General features: G+C 42.7%; 1 protein-coding gene across 1 annotated transcript in view; it reads left to right on the forward strand.

Moving 5' to 3' along the window:
• Tgfbrap1 (transforming growth factor beta receptor associated protein 1) overlaps nt 1–16,526 on the forward strand; it is a 46,752-nt gene that overhangs the window by 4,657 nt on the left and 25,569 nt on the right. Inside the window, exon 2 of the mRNA XM_041655798.1 lies at nt 11,282–11,983. Within this exon, the coding sequence (XP_041511732.1) occupies nt 11,296–11,983 (688 nt within the window). The 5' untranslated portion in view covers nt 11,282–11,295. The remainder of the gene's footprint in view (nt 1–11,281; nt 11,984–16,526) is intronic.

Genomic DNA, 16,526 nt, shown 5'->3' on the forward strand with positions numbered 1-16,526 from the left:
ACATTATATTTGTGTATGGAAATGTCATAATGAGGGCAGGGAGATGACTCAGTGGGTCAAAGCACTTGCCACACAAGCATGAGGACCTGAGTTCAAGTCTGTAGAATCCACATAAAGCCAGGCATTTGTCTGTAATGTCAGTACACCTATGGCAAAATTGAAGCCATAGACAGGAGAATTCCTGGGAGTTTATATGTAAGTGGAAACTGCACTTTTGCTTCCTGGCCACCCAGACACAAATAATCACACAAAACTTTATTAATTATAACACTGTTTAGTCAGTGGCTCAGGCATATTTCTAGCTAGCTCTTAACCCATTTTTATTAATCTATTTAATCATCACGAGGCTGTGGCCCACCAGTAAGGTTCTGGTGTCTTTCTCCTTTGGCAGCTACATGGCATTTGCCTGACTCTGCCTTCTTTCCTCCCTGCATTCAGTTTAGTTTTTCTGCCTACCTCTATTCTGCCCTGCCATAGGCCAAAGCAGCTGTTTTATTAACCACTGGCAATAAAACATATTCACAGCATACAGAGGGGAATCCCACATCATTCATAGGTTAGCTAAAGAGGTGCCTTCAAGGTAGAAGGTAAAGACCAACATCTGAGGTTGACCTCCCATCTCCACATGCATGTCTTGGCATGAACATACCTGTACTCATACATGAACATGCATGCACATGTGTGTTACACACCCATTCTCATAGGTACACATAAAGATTAAAAAAAAAACAAAATATGATAATGAAAGCTGTAGCATGGGTAATAAGAACCCAGAGACATATTGGGGTTCAACCTGAAGATCAGAAAAGCAAAGCAGCCAGCCACAGGCTCTTACCTTGACCTTAGTCTGAAATAGTGATCCTGCCTCCACGAGTCCTCATAATGAGACAGCCTGAGAGCTGTCTCCTCCCGTCTTATATTCCTCTTTAGTGCTGGGATTAAATGTGTGCACCACCACCACCCAGCCTCTATAGCTAATCAGTGTGACTGCTGGGATTAAAGGTGTGTGCAACCTCTGCCTGGCCTGTATGGCTGACCAGTGTGGCTGCTTAGCACTGACCTTTAGGCAAGGTTTATTTACTAAAACACAAATAATATACCACTATGAAATTCATTATATAATTGATATATACTAATAAAAAATTAAAAATTATTTAATAACATATAGAAAAAAATTATAATCTGTAGAGATGTAGCAAATAATAACAGCAATGTTGAGTTTAGGAAACTAAACATTTTTGATGTCTTAGAAATCTGTCATCTGCCCATTCCCAGGCTCATTACCTATGGATTAATTTCTTCTTCTCATGAGATGCCCCATGAATGGATTCAGCCTTGTACGTAGCTGTAAGTCATTTTCTTATTGCATTGTGCAGTCCTCTGTCCTGTGGAGGAGAGCTGGGGTGTTTCCAGTTCCCTCATCTCAGACACGATTGATGTTCCTTCTTGTTCTCACCTTTGTGAACATAAAATAAATTCCATGGGGGGGGGAATCATCAGCTTACTCAGCCTTGTGTGTCAAGAGCTTCACAGAAAATGCTAGAACAGTTTTAGCAGTTTGGAATCTTCCACAGGCAGTGGAGTTGTCATTGTGTCCTGTTCTTATATTCACATGCAGTTACCATGTGCTTTAGTTTACCATAAACTAAAATCTCTTGCAGTGATCACCTGCAGCTTTGTGCTCAGGGAAAACTCTGTGCCAATACTTTGCCTGTGCTGGTGTTTTTTTTTGTTGTTTTGTTTTGTTTTGTTTTTCAAGACAGGGTTTCTCTGTGGCTTTGGAGCCTGTCCTGGAACTAGCTCTTGTAGACCAGGCTGGTCTCGAACTCACAGAGATCCGCCTGCCTCTGCCTCCCGAGTGCTGGGATTAAAGGCGTGCGCCACCACCGCCCGGCTCTGTGCTGGTGTTTTGCTAGTTTCCCATGACATCCAGATACCTTTGGTCAAATATGTGAGCTCCTTTTTATATTTTCAGGCAGTCTCCCTGTGTAGATTAGGGTGGCCTTGAACTCCCAGTCCTCCAGCCTCCTATATTCTAGGATTACAGTTGTGCCTGGGGAAATGCACATGTCATATAAGTTTGACAAGTGTAGTAGTTTGGATGAGAATGGCTCCCACAAACTCATATTTGAAGGTTTGGTCCCTAGTTGATGGAACTGTTTGGGATGGATTAAGAGGTGTGTAACTGGAGGTGGGCTTTGAGATTTTAAAAGCCCATGCCTTTCCCAGTTAGTGTTTTTGTGTGCACTCTCTCTTTCCCTCCCTCCCTCCCTCCCTCCCTCCATCCCTCTTTCATGCTTTGCTCCTCACTGTAACAGTCATGGACTCTAACTCTCTAAAACTATAAGCCTTGAATAAACTCTTCTACGAGCCTTGGTCACAGTAGTAGAATAGGTCTCCATGCATTTGCAGCAGACACCTTAAACAAGACATAGACTCTTCCTGTTCCCCAAAGTGTTCCCTTTGTCATTGGCCATTTAGTCACCCTGTTGCTAAAATAAGCACTAATAAGAGTTAAATCAGCACACGTCAGTGCTGTCTACTTTTGATATTCATGTAGTGGAAGTGTATAGGATGTACAGTCTTATTATTATATTTATCTTTCGTGTTTACTTGTATGAGAGTCAGAAGGTCACTTGCAGGACTTGTGTCTCTCCTTCCACCATGTAGGACCTGAGGTCTGGCCATAAATGTCTTTACCTGTTGAGCCATCTCATTGGCCTCATACAGTGTCTTTGACATTTGGCCATGTGTTGTTTTCATCCGTTCGTTCCTGACTAGTTTTCTACTATATGAATGTTTCACAAATAGCTGGGCTGGGAACATAGCTCAGTTAGTACTTGAATGCATTACCTTATGGTTCTAAAACTCGACTGTTTTCAGTTTTCAGACTATGAAGAATAAATCTGTTGTGTGTGTCTTGTGTAATTACATAGAAACATTAAGAATGTGGTGACAGGCGGTGATGGCACACACCTTTAATCCCAGCACTTAAGGAGGCAGAGGTGGTGGATCTGTGAGTTCAAGGACAGACTGGTCTACAGAGTGAGATGTAGGACAGTCAGGACTAAGCAGAGAAACCCTGACTTGCGGGGGAAGAAAAGGGAAAAAGAAAGAAAAAGTAAAAGAATGGCTAAGCAAGGTGGTCATGCCAGTCATTCTAGTCCAGAATTGCAGGTAACATGGTCAGGCTTTCAAGGTCACCCCAGTTACGTGCTGAATTTGAGGCCCTGTCTAAACAGAACGAAACAATAAACAAAGTAAAATGGATGGGGTAGCCAGATAGATGATTTTTTTGACTTTTGGGGGACTCTCCACCCAGCTCCCAAATAATCACACACAGAGACTTTTTCTTACTTATGAATGCCTGGCCTTAGCCTGGCTTGTTTCTAGCCAGCTTTTCTCAACTTAAATTATCCTGTCTACTTCATGCCTCTGGGCTTCTTTCTTTCTTACTCTGTGACTTGCTGTGTAGCTGGGTGGCTGACCCCTGGAGTCCTCCTCTCCTCCTTTTTTTCATACTTTGATCTTGATCGCTGCTTCCCAGATTTCTCCTCCTAATTATTCTTTCTGCCTACCAGCCCCGCCTACTCTTTCTCCTGCCTTGCTATTGGCTGCTCAGCTCTTTATTAGACCAATCAGGTGTTTTAGACAGGCAAAGTAACACAGCTTCACTGAGTTAAACAAATACATCATAAAAGAATGTAACACATCTTTGCATCATTAAACAAACGTTCCACAGCATAAACAAAGTAATATGCCTTAAAATACTATCCACAACAGGAACTTGCTCTGTACACCAGACCGGCCTCAAACCCAGGGATCTGCTGGCCTCTCTGCTTTCCCAGTGCTGGAGTTGGAGGCGTGTGCCACCGTGCTCAGCTCAATGGTAGCTGTTCTAATAGCGGTGAAGTCAGCTCATGCAGCTTACCCCATTCTGGTATCTAAGAATGGTGACAGTCTTTTCATGTTCTTTTTGGTCATTGGTGTACCTTGTTTTGTAAAGTGTCCTCTTGATTTTTTTACACTTGTGGAAGGAAAAATAAGTGTTTCTTATTTTGACTGTTGACTTGTGGGAGTTTATATCTCCTCGTTTGATTTGGCAGGTGTGTAAACTGCATTTTTTTCCCAGTTTGGGGATTGACCTGCTTGTTTTTCTCTCCATCCCTCTTTTCCTTTTCTTTCCCTTTTTGAGGCAGATATGTTGCCCAGCTAGCCTCTAGTTCTTAGATACAAGTAGACAGAACTACAGTCAGGCACTGCAGTACGGAATAACCTTATGTTAGTTACATGCTGTTGTTTGTTAACAGTTTCTGAGCTCTCTTAGTCTGGGTCCTGTCATTTTGTGCTTCAGTTTCAACATTGTTTGGACTATTCAAGGTCCTTGGATTTCCTTGTAAAACTTAAAACTAGTTTGTCAATTTCTGCAGAGAAAAAAACTGCTAAGTTTATAAATAGGCCTTCCTTAAGGTGTAAGGAATACATAAGGAATAAAATAAGATTTTATTCAGAGTTTTTTTTTTTCCAAGACAGGGAAAAGCATAGGCCTGACTGTTCTGGATCTCATTCTGTAGACCAGGTTGTCCTTGAACTCACTGAGCTCCGCCTGCCTCTGCCTCCCAAATGCTGGCATTAAAGGTGTGCGCCATCACTACCTAGCTTATTCAGAGATCTTGTACATCTTTGTTAGGTGATTCTTTCATGTGTTATAACAAATAAATTTTAAGATTAAAGTTTTTAATTGTTATTTATGTGTAGAAATACAGATTACTTTGATAATAATATTTTTAATTAACTACTTTTAAATTCTTACTAATTCTAAGAGAATCTTTGTAGAACTGTATGTAGATATTAGTAGTTTTATGTCTTTGATTTCTTTATATCTTTTTATGTACTATTGACTTGGGTTTTGAGTCTTATCCTGACAAACTCCCAGTGCAGCTTAGAATAGACACAGTGTATGGGCATGCAAGAACTGCTGTAACAAACTATGCACCTTAAGCGATAGGAATGTCCTGTTTCACAGCTCTGGAGGATCCAAATCTGAGATCAAGGGTGATGGTGCCAGTTCCTCTGAGAACTGGAGAATCCATGGAACGCCTCTTCTCGTACGGCCAGCATTCATTGGATTATAGATCCTGATCTTCCCCTCCCTTATTAATATCTTTCCTCTCTGTGTGTCTACAGCCTGATTCCTCTATTATAGAGCATAGTCATATTGGGTTAGGGCTTGACCTGAAGATTTCATGTTCATCCACTCATCTGTAAGATCTTGTGTTGCAGAAGGTGGTGCTCACAGGCCCTGGAGCTTAGGCCGTTAGCATTTGAGTAGGACTCCATTCATCCCACTACAGATGGTACTAACAGACATCTTCATCTTCTTTGAAAGGAAATAGTTGTAAAGTTTTGATGTTGAGGCCTAGAGAGATGGCTCAGTGGTTAAGAGAGTATGCTTAGAGAGGGCCTGAGTTTTGTTCCTATCACCTGTGTCTGTAGCTCCAGCTCCTTGGCCTCTGTGAGTATTTATATGTGCACGCGCGTGCGTGCGCACACACACACACCCCAAATAAAATACATCTTTTTAAAAATCTTCCTGTTGTGGATTAGTTTCCTGTGTTTTAGGTATTAGGATAATATACTGCAAGCTTTTGATATGGATGAATGTTGAATTGAGATTTTATGCAACTACCAAAATAATGACATTTTTCTTTCTTAGTTTGTAACTGTGGAACATTAAACCAACAGATTTTATCTTTGTGGACTTTCCTGTGAACATGCTGCCAAGATAGTATTCCAACATCGCCACATTTTTTATTTTAGTGTATATTGATGGGTTGCTGCAGCTGCTAAGGGACATGTTTATTTGTAAGAATGACTTAATTTTCCCTTTTGAGAAAAACACTATTGAACTTTACTATCAGAGATTGAATATTTATATTGGCTTCATAAAGGGGGATCTGAACCCCCTATTTTTTAATTCTCTAGAGAGTTTATTATGCAGAACTTGTATTATGTGATTCTCAAAGGTTTAACAGACTATGCATAAAGAACCCTGAGTTTGCTTTGGGGAACACAATGTTCATAAAGTCAGGGCATAACTGGTGTTCTGCATAGCTCATAAACTTTCTCATATCTGAGCTGCTGACCTTGGCTGTGTGCTATGAAGAGGAAGCAGCAAGGCCCGGGAAGCCTGCATAACTATTGTCTCCAAGTCACGAGAGCAGGTATCTTTAGAAATATATGGGCAATATCAGATTCTCTGGTACCTAACCCATGGAGAGCCTTAAAGAATGAATTCTCCAGTCTGGAGCTTGGGTTTAGGAGACCTAAAAGCCTAAAGGAAGACAGCCAAAAAAGCCAGTTCTTACAGCAGCACCTACAGATGCTAACTAAACAATACTGCTTTTGTGTTCATTAGCAGAAATAAATTAATTATTTTTAAAAGTTTTATTTTTGCATACAAAAACATACTGTCACTGTATGCATGTAGGGATCAGAGGACATCTTGTGGGAGCTGATTTTCTCCCTCGGGCTTGACAAGCATCTTTAGCCAGTGAGTCATCCTGATGGTCCTACATTGGCATCTTCAAAGACACATTCAGATCATTAGTGGCAGTATCTTTCAAAGGACAGAGTGCATAATCTCAAATTGGCAGAGAACAAACAATGATTAAGATTGTTACTTTGTATAATACTTTCCAGCACTGTGAAAGCCAGTAGTAGGAATGAAACTTCCAGGTCAATACTGACAAGGTATCTTCATGTTCTGTGATTCAAGTATGTGGTGTCTTCCATAATATAGTCTTACTGTCTTGTTCTGCCCTTGGGCTAATCAAGAGCCTTGGCAAAAGCCTGTAATATTTGGAATCTGTGAGATCTCACCAGCCAACAACTCCAAAAGTAGAAACCCATTTCCAGCACTGAGCTTTTTATTTGTTTGTTTGTTTATTTGTTTGTTTATTTAATATGTTAGCCTGTGGTGTCTAGTAGCAGCATGTTGCTTTTTATATGGTAGTTCCATTGTGTGTGTATGTGTGTGTGTGTGTGTGTGTGTGTGTGTGTGTAAGTTTCTATAGTGGTAGGTAGTCCACAGTCCCCTGGAAGGCAACACATCCCAGAATTTATGGGCAGCGCAAATTAGACTTGATGGGTAAAAATCAATCGATCAGTCAATGAATAAATAAAAAATAAGGACACAAAGTCAAGTCAGTGGATAGAGAACACATTGTATGAAATTCTTGAAGGACTAGTAAAAAAGAGTGATGTGAAAAGCAAAATATGAAGACTATTAATTTGGCCTTTAGGCATATTTATCTATTATTCCCCTTATAATGTTAGTCTGATTTCCTTCCTGAGGTTGTGAGGCTCGTGGGAAGCTAGGCACTGTCTTAGAACTTTTTATTTTATTTCCACACTAAGAGGAACTTGCTGCAAGTTGGACTTAATAATAACACAGATGTGTGGCCTAATGTTTATCTTTTTATAATTCTTATTTCAGCTACATAAATATGTCATTCGAACTAATCATGGGAAGAATGCTGCTACTGCTTATAAGAATAAACCATTTTTAGCTGGGCGATGGGGTGCGTGCCTTGAACCCCAGCACTCCGGAGGCAGAGGCAGGTGGATCTCTGTGAGTTCGAGGCCAGCCTGGTTTACAGAGGGAGTTCCAGGACAGCCAGTGCTACACAGAGAAACCTTATCTTGAAAACTTAAAAAAAAAAAAAAAGAATAAACCTTTTTTTTTTTTTTTTGGTTTTTTCGAGACAGGGTTTCTCTGTGGCTTTGGTTCCTGTCCTGGAACTAGCTCTTGTAGACCAGGCTGGCCTCGAACTCACAGAGATCCACCTGCCTCTGCCTCCCGAGTGCTGGGATTAAAGGCGTGCGCCACCACCGCCCGGCAAGTAAACCATTTTTAAGTTACATGTTCATCTTTCACTTGCCTCCATCCGGTTTTGCTTTTGATACATTATTGCTTAACTACAGGAGCAGGCTCTTAGTAGGTGTGGTGAAACATGCCTAATAATTGCAGTGCTTAGGAGTGGAAGGAGAGGGCTGGGGATTCAGACAGCAACATGGAAAGAAAAGAGTGGGCTTCTAATTTAAAGTCGTATTGGTATTCCTTTGTATATGAGTATTTTGCCTGCATATATGTCTGTGTACCATGTGATGCTTGATGCCTAGGAAGACCAGATGAGGGCATCAGATTTCCCTGGGACTGGAGCTGTAGAGAGCTGTAAGCCATCGTGGGTGCGCTGGGAATTGAACCCAGGTACCCTGGAAGAGCAGCCAATGCTCTTAACCACTGAGCCACCTGTGCAGCCTCTTTTTTTTTTTAATTTTAAAGACCTCTAGTAGGAAATTTCCCATCAGCAAGACTTGAGCTGGCAGATGATGAAACAGTACTGCATTTGCATTTGTTTTGAAGTGTCATAAAATTACAGCTTTTTCATAAGACACACAATTGCCCTACTGTTCCCGCTCCTTCCCCCTTCCCAGCTCCCCTCACTCAACTAAACAGGAGGTATTTGGCTCTGCTTGGCACTCTTCACTGCAAATGTGGATAGTTTATCTCTATGCTGAGGGAAGACGGAGACTAGAATTACATACCAAACTTCTTTACGAAGTTAAATAGAGGAGTGTGATTGTAGGTGCCCAAAGCTTGTTTCTATTCTTTTCCAAAAGCATGAGAAACAATTCATATTTTAAGTGGCAGAATCGCTTTATCCTGCCATTTTAAACAGCAGTCCTGCTTGATCAACCAATGAAGGAAGACGTATTTTTGTATTATTTCCGCTTTTACTGGCTTAGTTATCTTATCTCCAAGGCTACATTTCAGTATCTGTGGTTGACTCATTAGCATTTAAATGGAAAAGTTGTCTAGGTGGGTTCTGGTAATTTTATTTGGTCTTGACAAATAGATGGTGCTGTTTTTAAAAAGAGAGAGAAAGTTGGATGTCCCAGAAATTACTTGCAGATGTCTATATGGGTTGTTCTTCCAGCTGTCCCAGGGACTCTGAGAAGTCCTGTTGCCTAGAGACAGACAGGCCCTCACCTGTGAGCGTCCCTCTTTAGCTTCCCTAGTAGGTGGGATTGCAGGCTCGCATCAGGGGGCCAGAAGTAAGTAGGCTCAGTGCACCTCTCTGTCTCTCTCTCTCTGTCTCTCTCTCTCTGTCTCTGTCTCCCCCCCCCCTTTCTCTCCTTCTCTCCCTCTCCTGCTCTTGCTTTGCTTTATGTTTCCTTGTGAGACAGGATCCTACTACGCAGCCCTTCAGACTTGTAGCTCTGGCCCGCTGATTGCATTGGTTGGCAGGTGTGCACTAGCTTCCCCCTGCTGGTTCTTGTTTGTTTTCCTCTGCCCTTTGGTAGAGGGCAGTGAGATAGCCACAACCTTGAAGGGAGTGTGGTAGTGTTTCCTTTTTTGGAGCCCAGGTTGGGAAATAAAACAGACTGGGGGGCGGGGGCCGAGAGCAGTTGAGCCCATCACGAAGGGAAGGGCTTAGTCTTCATGCTGAAATGAACAGCTTCAGCGGGCTGTGTGCCTGATAGTAAACACTACCTGCGCAGGTTTATTCCACCCCAGCCTTGTGAAGTAGGGGCTGCTACTTTACATTCATTTCACAGAGGTGGCAGCCTAGAGAAGTCTTCGTCCTGCTGCAACACAGTGCTGTGGCCTGGGCAGTCTGTAAGAGAGGCTGCTTTATTGCTCACACCTATGGAGAATGTTAAGATGGAGGATTGTCAGTGTCTGGTTAGGGTCTCTCTTCATAGAGGCACCTTTTGCCATGTCATCACACGGCAGAAGGGACACACAGTTCTTCACCCTCTCTGTGAAAGGCACTAAGCCCTTACCTAGGGTCCTAACCCTCAAGTCCAATCTCAGAGTCAGTTTTCCTCCCATTACTACTACAAGGGAGATAAAGTTTGAACTCACGACATAGGGAGAGACATTCCAGCTTCACTTCAGGTGATGGAAATGGTTGCAAAGAGCTGTCTGTTCCCACAGACAGGCCTCCCTCTTGGGCATGCAGGATTAGAAGGGAGTCACAGTCTGATGCAAAACAACTGTCATCACCCCCGTCGGGGAGGGGTGCTCAAAATTGTGACACTCTGGAGCAGTGGCTCTCAACCTGTGGGTTATGACCCCATTACAACCCTTTATCTCCAAAAATTATTTGCATTATGATTCATAACAGCAAAATTATAGTTGTGAAGTAGCAATGAAAATAGTTGTATGGTTGGGGGTCACCACAACATGAGGAACTGTATTAAAGGTCTCAGCATTAGGAAGGTTGAGAACCACTGCATTAGAATCTTTGAGGGGAAAAGCATCAGAGGCGTTACAAGATTCCTCCTTTTCTCTGAAGTAGCTAATTTCTGAGGTCTCCCTACCTTCCTTGGAATGTGTCAGAGAGCTGGAATTAATGTCTCATAAAGTGATCCTATTCCATCTCTGAGAAGCTCAGTGTGATAGAGGCTGCTTTCTTGTGTTGACCTGATGATGTCCTTGTCACTTCTGTCAGCCTCCTATTCTGTCTAAACCTGTGGGTCCCTGCCTCACAGGAGTTAAGAGTTGTCCTTGGAAGCTGAGAAGTTGAGGAAGCCTGTTCTGCTTCTGACTTTGTGGAATGTGAAACCAGAGTCCGTGTCAGAAGAGACCCTTGGAAGCCCAGGGTGTGTTTCTTCCAATGAGGCTGTGCATTACTGCCGTCCAGTGACTCACTCCCAGGCCTAGGAACAGCTCATCTCACCACCTGCAGGATGGGAGACTGGAGGCTCATCTTTGTTACTCAGTGTGGGCGTGTTTATTCCTAGAGACAAGTGTGGAGCTGAAGCTGACAGGCTAGGCTCCCAGAGAGCACAAAGGGATTCAGAACGTAGCTCCGACTATTCTCTTAAACACGCATGCAGGTAACTATAGACATCAAAGAAGCTTGGTGAGGTCTCTGCCTGCGTTTTCCAGAAGTGTATCCCTCACGTCGTCTGCGGATGTGAGTAGGTGTGGGTGGGTGTTCTATCTGCGGTGTGTCTCCCAGGAACAATGGAGAAAATTCTGTGGAGCTTGCAGCTCCCTTGGGAATGAGCAGACGGGCAAGTAATCCTAAGCACATGTGTGTATTCTTTCTCGGGGTCCCCAGCCTCCTAGTGAGACAAGTTATGGGGACTTTCTTTCTTTCTTCTGATGAAATGGGGGATGGGGAGTCAGCGCGTCTTCATTGCAGCTCGTTGTTTATGCTTCTTTCTTCCTCCAAGATGAAAATTTTTATCCGTCTTCCCACAGATCACCCAGTAGACATGATGAACATCAAGGCCTTCACCTTGGTCTCTGCAGTGGAGCGGGAGCTGCTGACTGGTGACAGAGAGCACATCAGCATTGAGTGTGTGGAGTGCTGTGGCAGGAATCTCTATGTCGGCACCAATGACTGCTTCATCTACCACTTCCTGCTGGAGGAGAAGACTTTGCCTACAGGGACGGCCTCATTCATTGCCACCAAACAGCTACACAGACACCTGGGCTTCAAGAAACCCGTGAATGAGTTGTGTGCAGCCTCGGCTCTCAATAGGCTGCTGGTGCTCTGTGACAACTCGATAACCCTGGTTAACATGCTGAACCTGGAGCCAGTCCCCTCAGGGGCCCGCATCAAAGGGGCCACAACATTTGCAGTGAACGAGAACCCTGTGAATGGGGACCCCTTCTGTGTGGAAGTGTGCATCATATCCGTGAAGCGAAGGACCGTCCAAATGTTTCTGGTGTACGAGGACCGAGTACAGATTGTCAAGGAGGTGTCCACTCCAGAGCAGCCTCTTGCTGTGGCTGTGGATGGCTACTTCTTGTGCCTGGCCCTGACCACACAGTACATCATCCTGAACTACAGCACAGGCCTTTCCCAGGACCTGTTTCCCTACTGCAGCGAGGAGAAGCCACCCATTGTCAAGAGGATAGGCAGACAGGAGTTCCTGCTGGCTGGCCCTGGAGGCCTGGGTGAGGAGGGGCTGCAGTTAGTATTGCAATCAGGGCACCTGCATCCTGCCTGCTGTCTTAGGGTTTCTGGATACACCTTGAGATGGGAGAGGGAGGGTTCCACAGCAAAATGTGTCACTCACTGACACAGTTCTAAGAAACACATAATTAGGTGATTTTGTCGTTGTACATTTCGGAAGATCTGTTGGTCAGTTAAGATGGCTTTAGTGTCACTAGGTGGCATAGTAGTCACATGCAGTTCACTGAGGACCAGACGGCATGTGTTACATGACTGTACTAATGAGTGCCTGACATCCCTGGAAATGTGTGGCCAGTTCATAGCAGGTCTGCATGACGGATGCTGAAATTCCATCCGATTTAAATGGGGGGATGGGTCGCCATTTCCCACCAGAATGGTATTTTAGATATAGCCAGTGAACCCTCATTGATAATCAGAGTTCAAATTCACATTAGGGCTCATTCTTGGTGATGTACACTTTACAGGTTGCACACATGTGTAGTGACTTACAACCACTCCTGTGGTAGCAAACAGCATGCTTTCACTGCCTTAAACTCCCTGGGCTTGACCTAGTCCCCCTGATCCCAGCCCTGCCTCCTGGCAACCACTTACCTTGTACTGTCTTCATAGTTGGCATGGAATGTATAGTTAGAATCATATGACATGTGGCCTTTCAGACTGGCTTTTACTTGACTGTGTATTCAAGACTCTTCCATGTGTATTCATGGCTTGAGAGAAGAAGAAAGTGCTTGGTCCCAATGTCTTTTGCTCTTAAAAAAAAAAAGAAAAGAAAAAAGAAAAAGAAATTATTATGGAAAGAGTATATACATATTTATATATTACTATAAACCATATGTGTTTACATATAATTTATATGCTATGTAAATTATTCTGTATCATTTATATATTAACTAAATATATTCATTTTTATATTTATAGATTATATATTTATGCATATATAAATACACAGTTATATTATGTATACAATTATATGTGTTTATATACAATTACATATTATATGATATGTTAAAATATTGTTAAAATAAATTAATTAAAAATAAATATATATTCTATAAATGTATAACACACATGCACATATATATGACTATGAGCATGGCATAAAGAAACCAGGTCTTTTCTCTGGCTTTCAGCCCTGCCAGTCCCTTTGTATACCTGTCCTCTCCCTAGCTGTTGTTTTGAAGCAGCTCTGGACATCATAGCACTTCTTCTGTAAATATTTTGCTGTGGTTCAAAGTTATAGACATGTGAAAAAACATATACGTTAAATACTCAATACATCATCAGTACATTTAGATGTGTTATAGTCCTCCTATTTGACCATATGTAGTAGACACACACAGATAAGTCTGCTTAAGTGTTTAAAATGTCTGTGTAGTTTGGGTTTGTTGCTGTGTTTTCAGTTTTCTTGTCTCACTACCATCCAGGGATCAAACATTGTAATTGGCTGATAGATTTGTTAAATTTTATTCTTCAAGTCCCTCCTTCTCTTTATTTTTCCTGAACTTTTCCTTTTCCCTTTGCTGAAGAAGTTGGATGGTTTCCTACACTCCGGAATTTTGATAGTTTTATCTCCATAGAGTCATTTAACATGCCACTTTGACCCTCCGACCTTTGTTGACTGCAAGTAGATAATCAGGAGATTTAAGATGTGTGTGTGTGTGTGTGTGTGTGTGTGTGTGTGTGTGCTTGCTTGCTTTGTGGAGGGAGCAAGAAACTTCATAGTGTGGATACTTCTTGGGGGGTTTTGCATGGCTTTCTCCCCTCTTGTGATGGTATAGGGTGCTGATGACCTAGGCCTGTGCCATATTAGGCCTGACAATGGGCAGCATTGTGTTTCTGTCTATTCTTCCCTTCACATATCCCTGGGAATGCCTTTGTGGAGCAAACTTTCCCTTCCTTACCCACTTGGCATCTCCCAGGCACTGTGTATGAAATCAAGGTGAGACATTAAGGTTCCTTCATCAATCAACTAGGGATAGTACTAAATGATCCTAATGGTAAACGCATGGGTCCCGTTAGGTACCTGTAGTTCCATTGGTGCTTGCTGTGAGCTTACGTGGTGGATTCTTGAATCAGTTTGCTGTGTCTCTAGAAATCCGAGAGTTTTCACATTTCACACAGTCTTGCTCCAGACCTGGTGTCAAGCCCCTCCTCCGCAGAGCCCCGCTACTTACAGACCACAGTCTGGGTGCGGGAGCTCTTGTCCACTTTCTCTAGGCCTTGTCAGTGGACACCAGTGCTGGGAATCCTACCTTTTAGGATAACTGCATCATAAGATCAGTTAGGATCATTCTTCTGTACCTTAGTGTCGTCTTTCCACCGCACAAAGGTTTCCTCTCCGTCCTTCTGCAAGTACTCCCGGATAGAGATCCCCACAGCGGATCTAGCCTGTGTCCTGCCCACATCTAGCCTCCTCCCTTGGGTAGCTTATTTGCTTTTTGTTTATCATTATTTTGTTTTCTACTTCAGCAGATTTACACTGAGTGAGAGCATGAATGCATGTGAGCTGAGCTGGGTGTTACCATGTCTCCTTTAGTAAGGGTTACTTTATATTCTCCCTGGTGACATGGCAGTGCTTTCGCCCCAGGCTTGGCCATCAGAATATACTGCCAAACTTGTGTCTTTGGCAGCATAGCCATTTCCCTATGAACAACATTGAGAATTCCTCATGTTTAGGAGTCTGTTCTGCTTCCTTGGGTTAATAGGGATTACCTGTTTTGTCATCTATTTTTAATTTTTTTTATTCTGCTAGGGACTGAACTCAGGGCCTCATTCATGCCAAGCCCATGTCATTGAACCCCACCCCTACACCAAACCCTCTGTTTTGTTTGGTATTCTTTATACATTTGAGATTCCAACATTTCTTCCACTTTTTAGGTATTTGTTTCTAATTTTTGCCTTGCAAAATCTCTTTTTACAAAGTTCTATATAATCTAATGTTTCAGCCTTTTAAGTTATTACTTTATGATTTTGATTTGTACTTAGGAGGCTTCTCTGTCTTTGAGTTTATAAACAAAGTCATCTGTGTTTTCTGATATTACCTATATGGTCTCATGTCTCACCATGTAAAGAACTGGTTCAATTGCTATGTTTTTTATAAGACTGTTCACTATGCCCATAAACTGTTGGCAGAGTCCGTCTTGTCACTGATTTTGGTGGCTGCCGTTAGTAGACACTAACTTACTCATGCCCTGGGTATGTATCTGGAATTCCCATTGTGTTCTGCCTGTCCTCTAGTGTAGCCTTAACTCTGGTTCTGAAGGCTTCACAGGGAAACTGTTAGAGTCCTGTGCTCCTTTCTTGGTTATAGTGTTAGATTAAAGGGAAAGGATAGTCATCTTTTGGGTGCATTTCCCCCCAAATTTTCTATGTCTCATCTACATGAGCATTACGCTAAATGAACCAACTTATTTTTAGTTGTCTTTCTGTTTGTAATGAATGTGGTTGTAAGCACATAGAAAGATTTGTAAGGTCTGTTACGTACACCTTCTGTAGCTATAGGTTCTCCAAATAACATCATTACATGATTTCAGAAATCAAGAGTTGAGACAAATTACTATCGAGATTATAATCAATGCACCCACCTCTCAGCATGACACTAATTTTTATTTTTTTCTTCTGCCTTTTTCCCTGAGTGTAACTTGTGACCACTGATGTCATAAGAGCTCGTACTTGGCCTTTTGTAAGGCAAGTTTACCAATTTTTTTATAATACTTTAGCTATACCCCTTGATGGCACTTCTTAGACAAGGGAAAGAATTCAGTTGCCCTTCATGTTGTGTAGGCTCTTCTTCAGCTTGTGCTTAAATCACTGGTGGGCTTGAACCTAGAAAGAGCATGACCAAAATAAATAATTTTAAAGTTGGTGTGCCCTTCCCAAATCTCTCATGCGGTATACCAACAACGCTTGGGTTCCTATAATAGTATAAAAGCAACAGACTTTATCGACTGCTTGGCAGAAGAGAGTTAGCTGGGGCACTTAGCAGCAGTCTAGTTAATACCCTCTTCCTAGGGGTACTTACTTGTCTGGCTTCACTGATCTTCTCATTTGCCAGTTAGGGCTCTGCTCCTTTACTCTGGTGAAACTGCAGAAGCCGTAGTTCTTGGCATCTGGCTTCTGCCCTCTTTATGTCAGAAACACTAGCCAGGACCAATGCACTGTGTGATTCCCTTGAGTGGGTAGGTGCAGTGACCCTGACTGGCAGTGCTGAGAGGCTCCATGTCGTCGAGCTTAGAGCATGGCTTCTTCACCCAGAATTTCGCAGACTCTCTGGGATTGTTCATGCTCATCCCTTTGCCAGTTTGTATTTAGCTCATGTCTTGGTGGAGGTGGCATCACCATTACCAGCTATGCTGGTCATTTTTCCCATTTGGTCTCTTTGGCTGACTTCCAATGATAGCACGAACACCCCAGCTTGGTCTTCATTCGTAGCCGTGCTTCACTCCCTCAGTGTTTTCTGATGCTGTTTGTGTACACGGGCATCACTGTTTGCTGGGATCAGGATGTGTGCCACCCAGAGGGTCT

Source organism: Microtus oregoni, unplaced genomic scaffold (genome assembly GCF_018167655.1).
Source record: "Microtus oregoni isolate MIOR12 unplaced genomic scaffold, Mior012 000007F_ref0000211, whole genome shotgun sequence".
In the NCBI taxonomy this organism is placed as follows: domain Eukaryota; kingdom Metazoa; phylum Chordata; class Mammalia; order Rodentia; family Cricetidae; genus Microtus; species Microtus oregoni.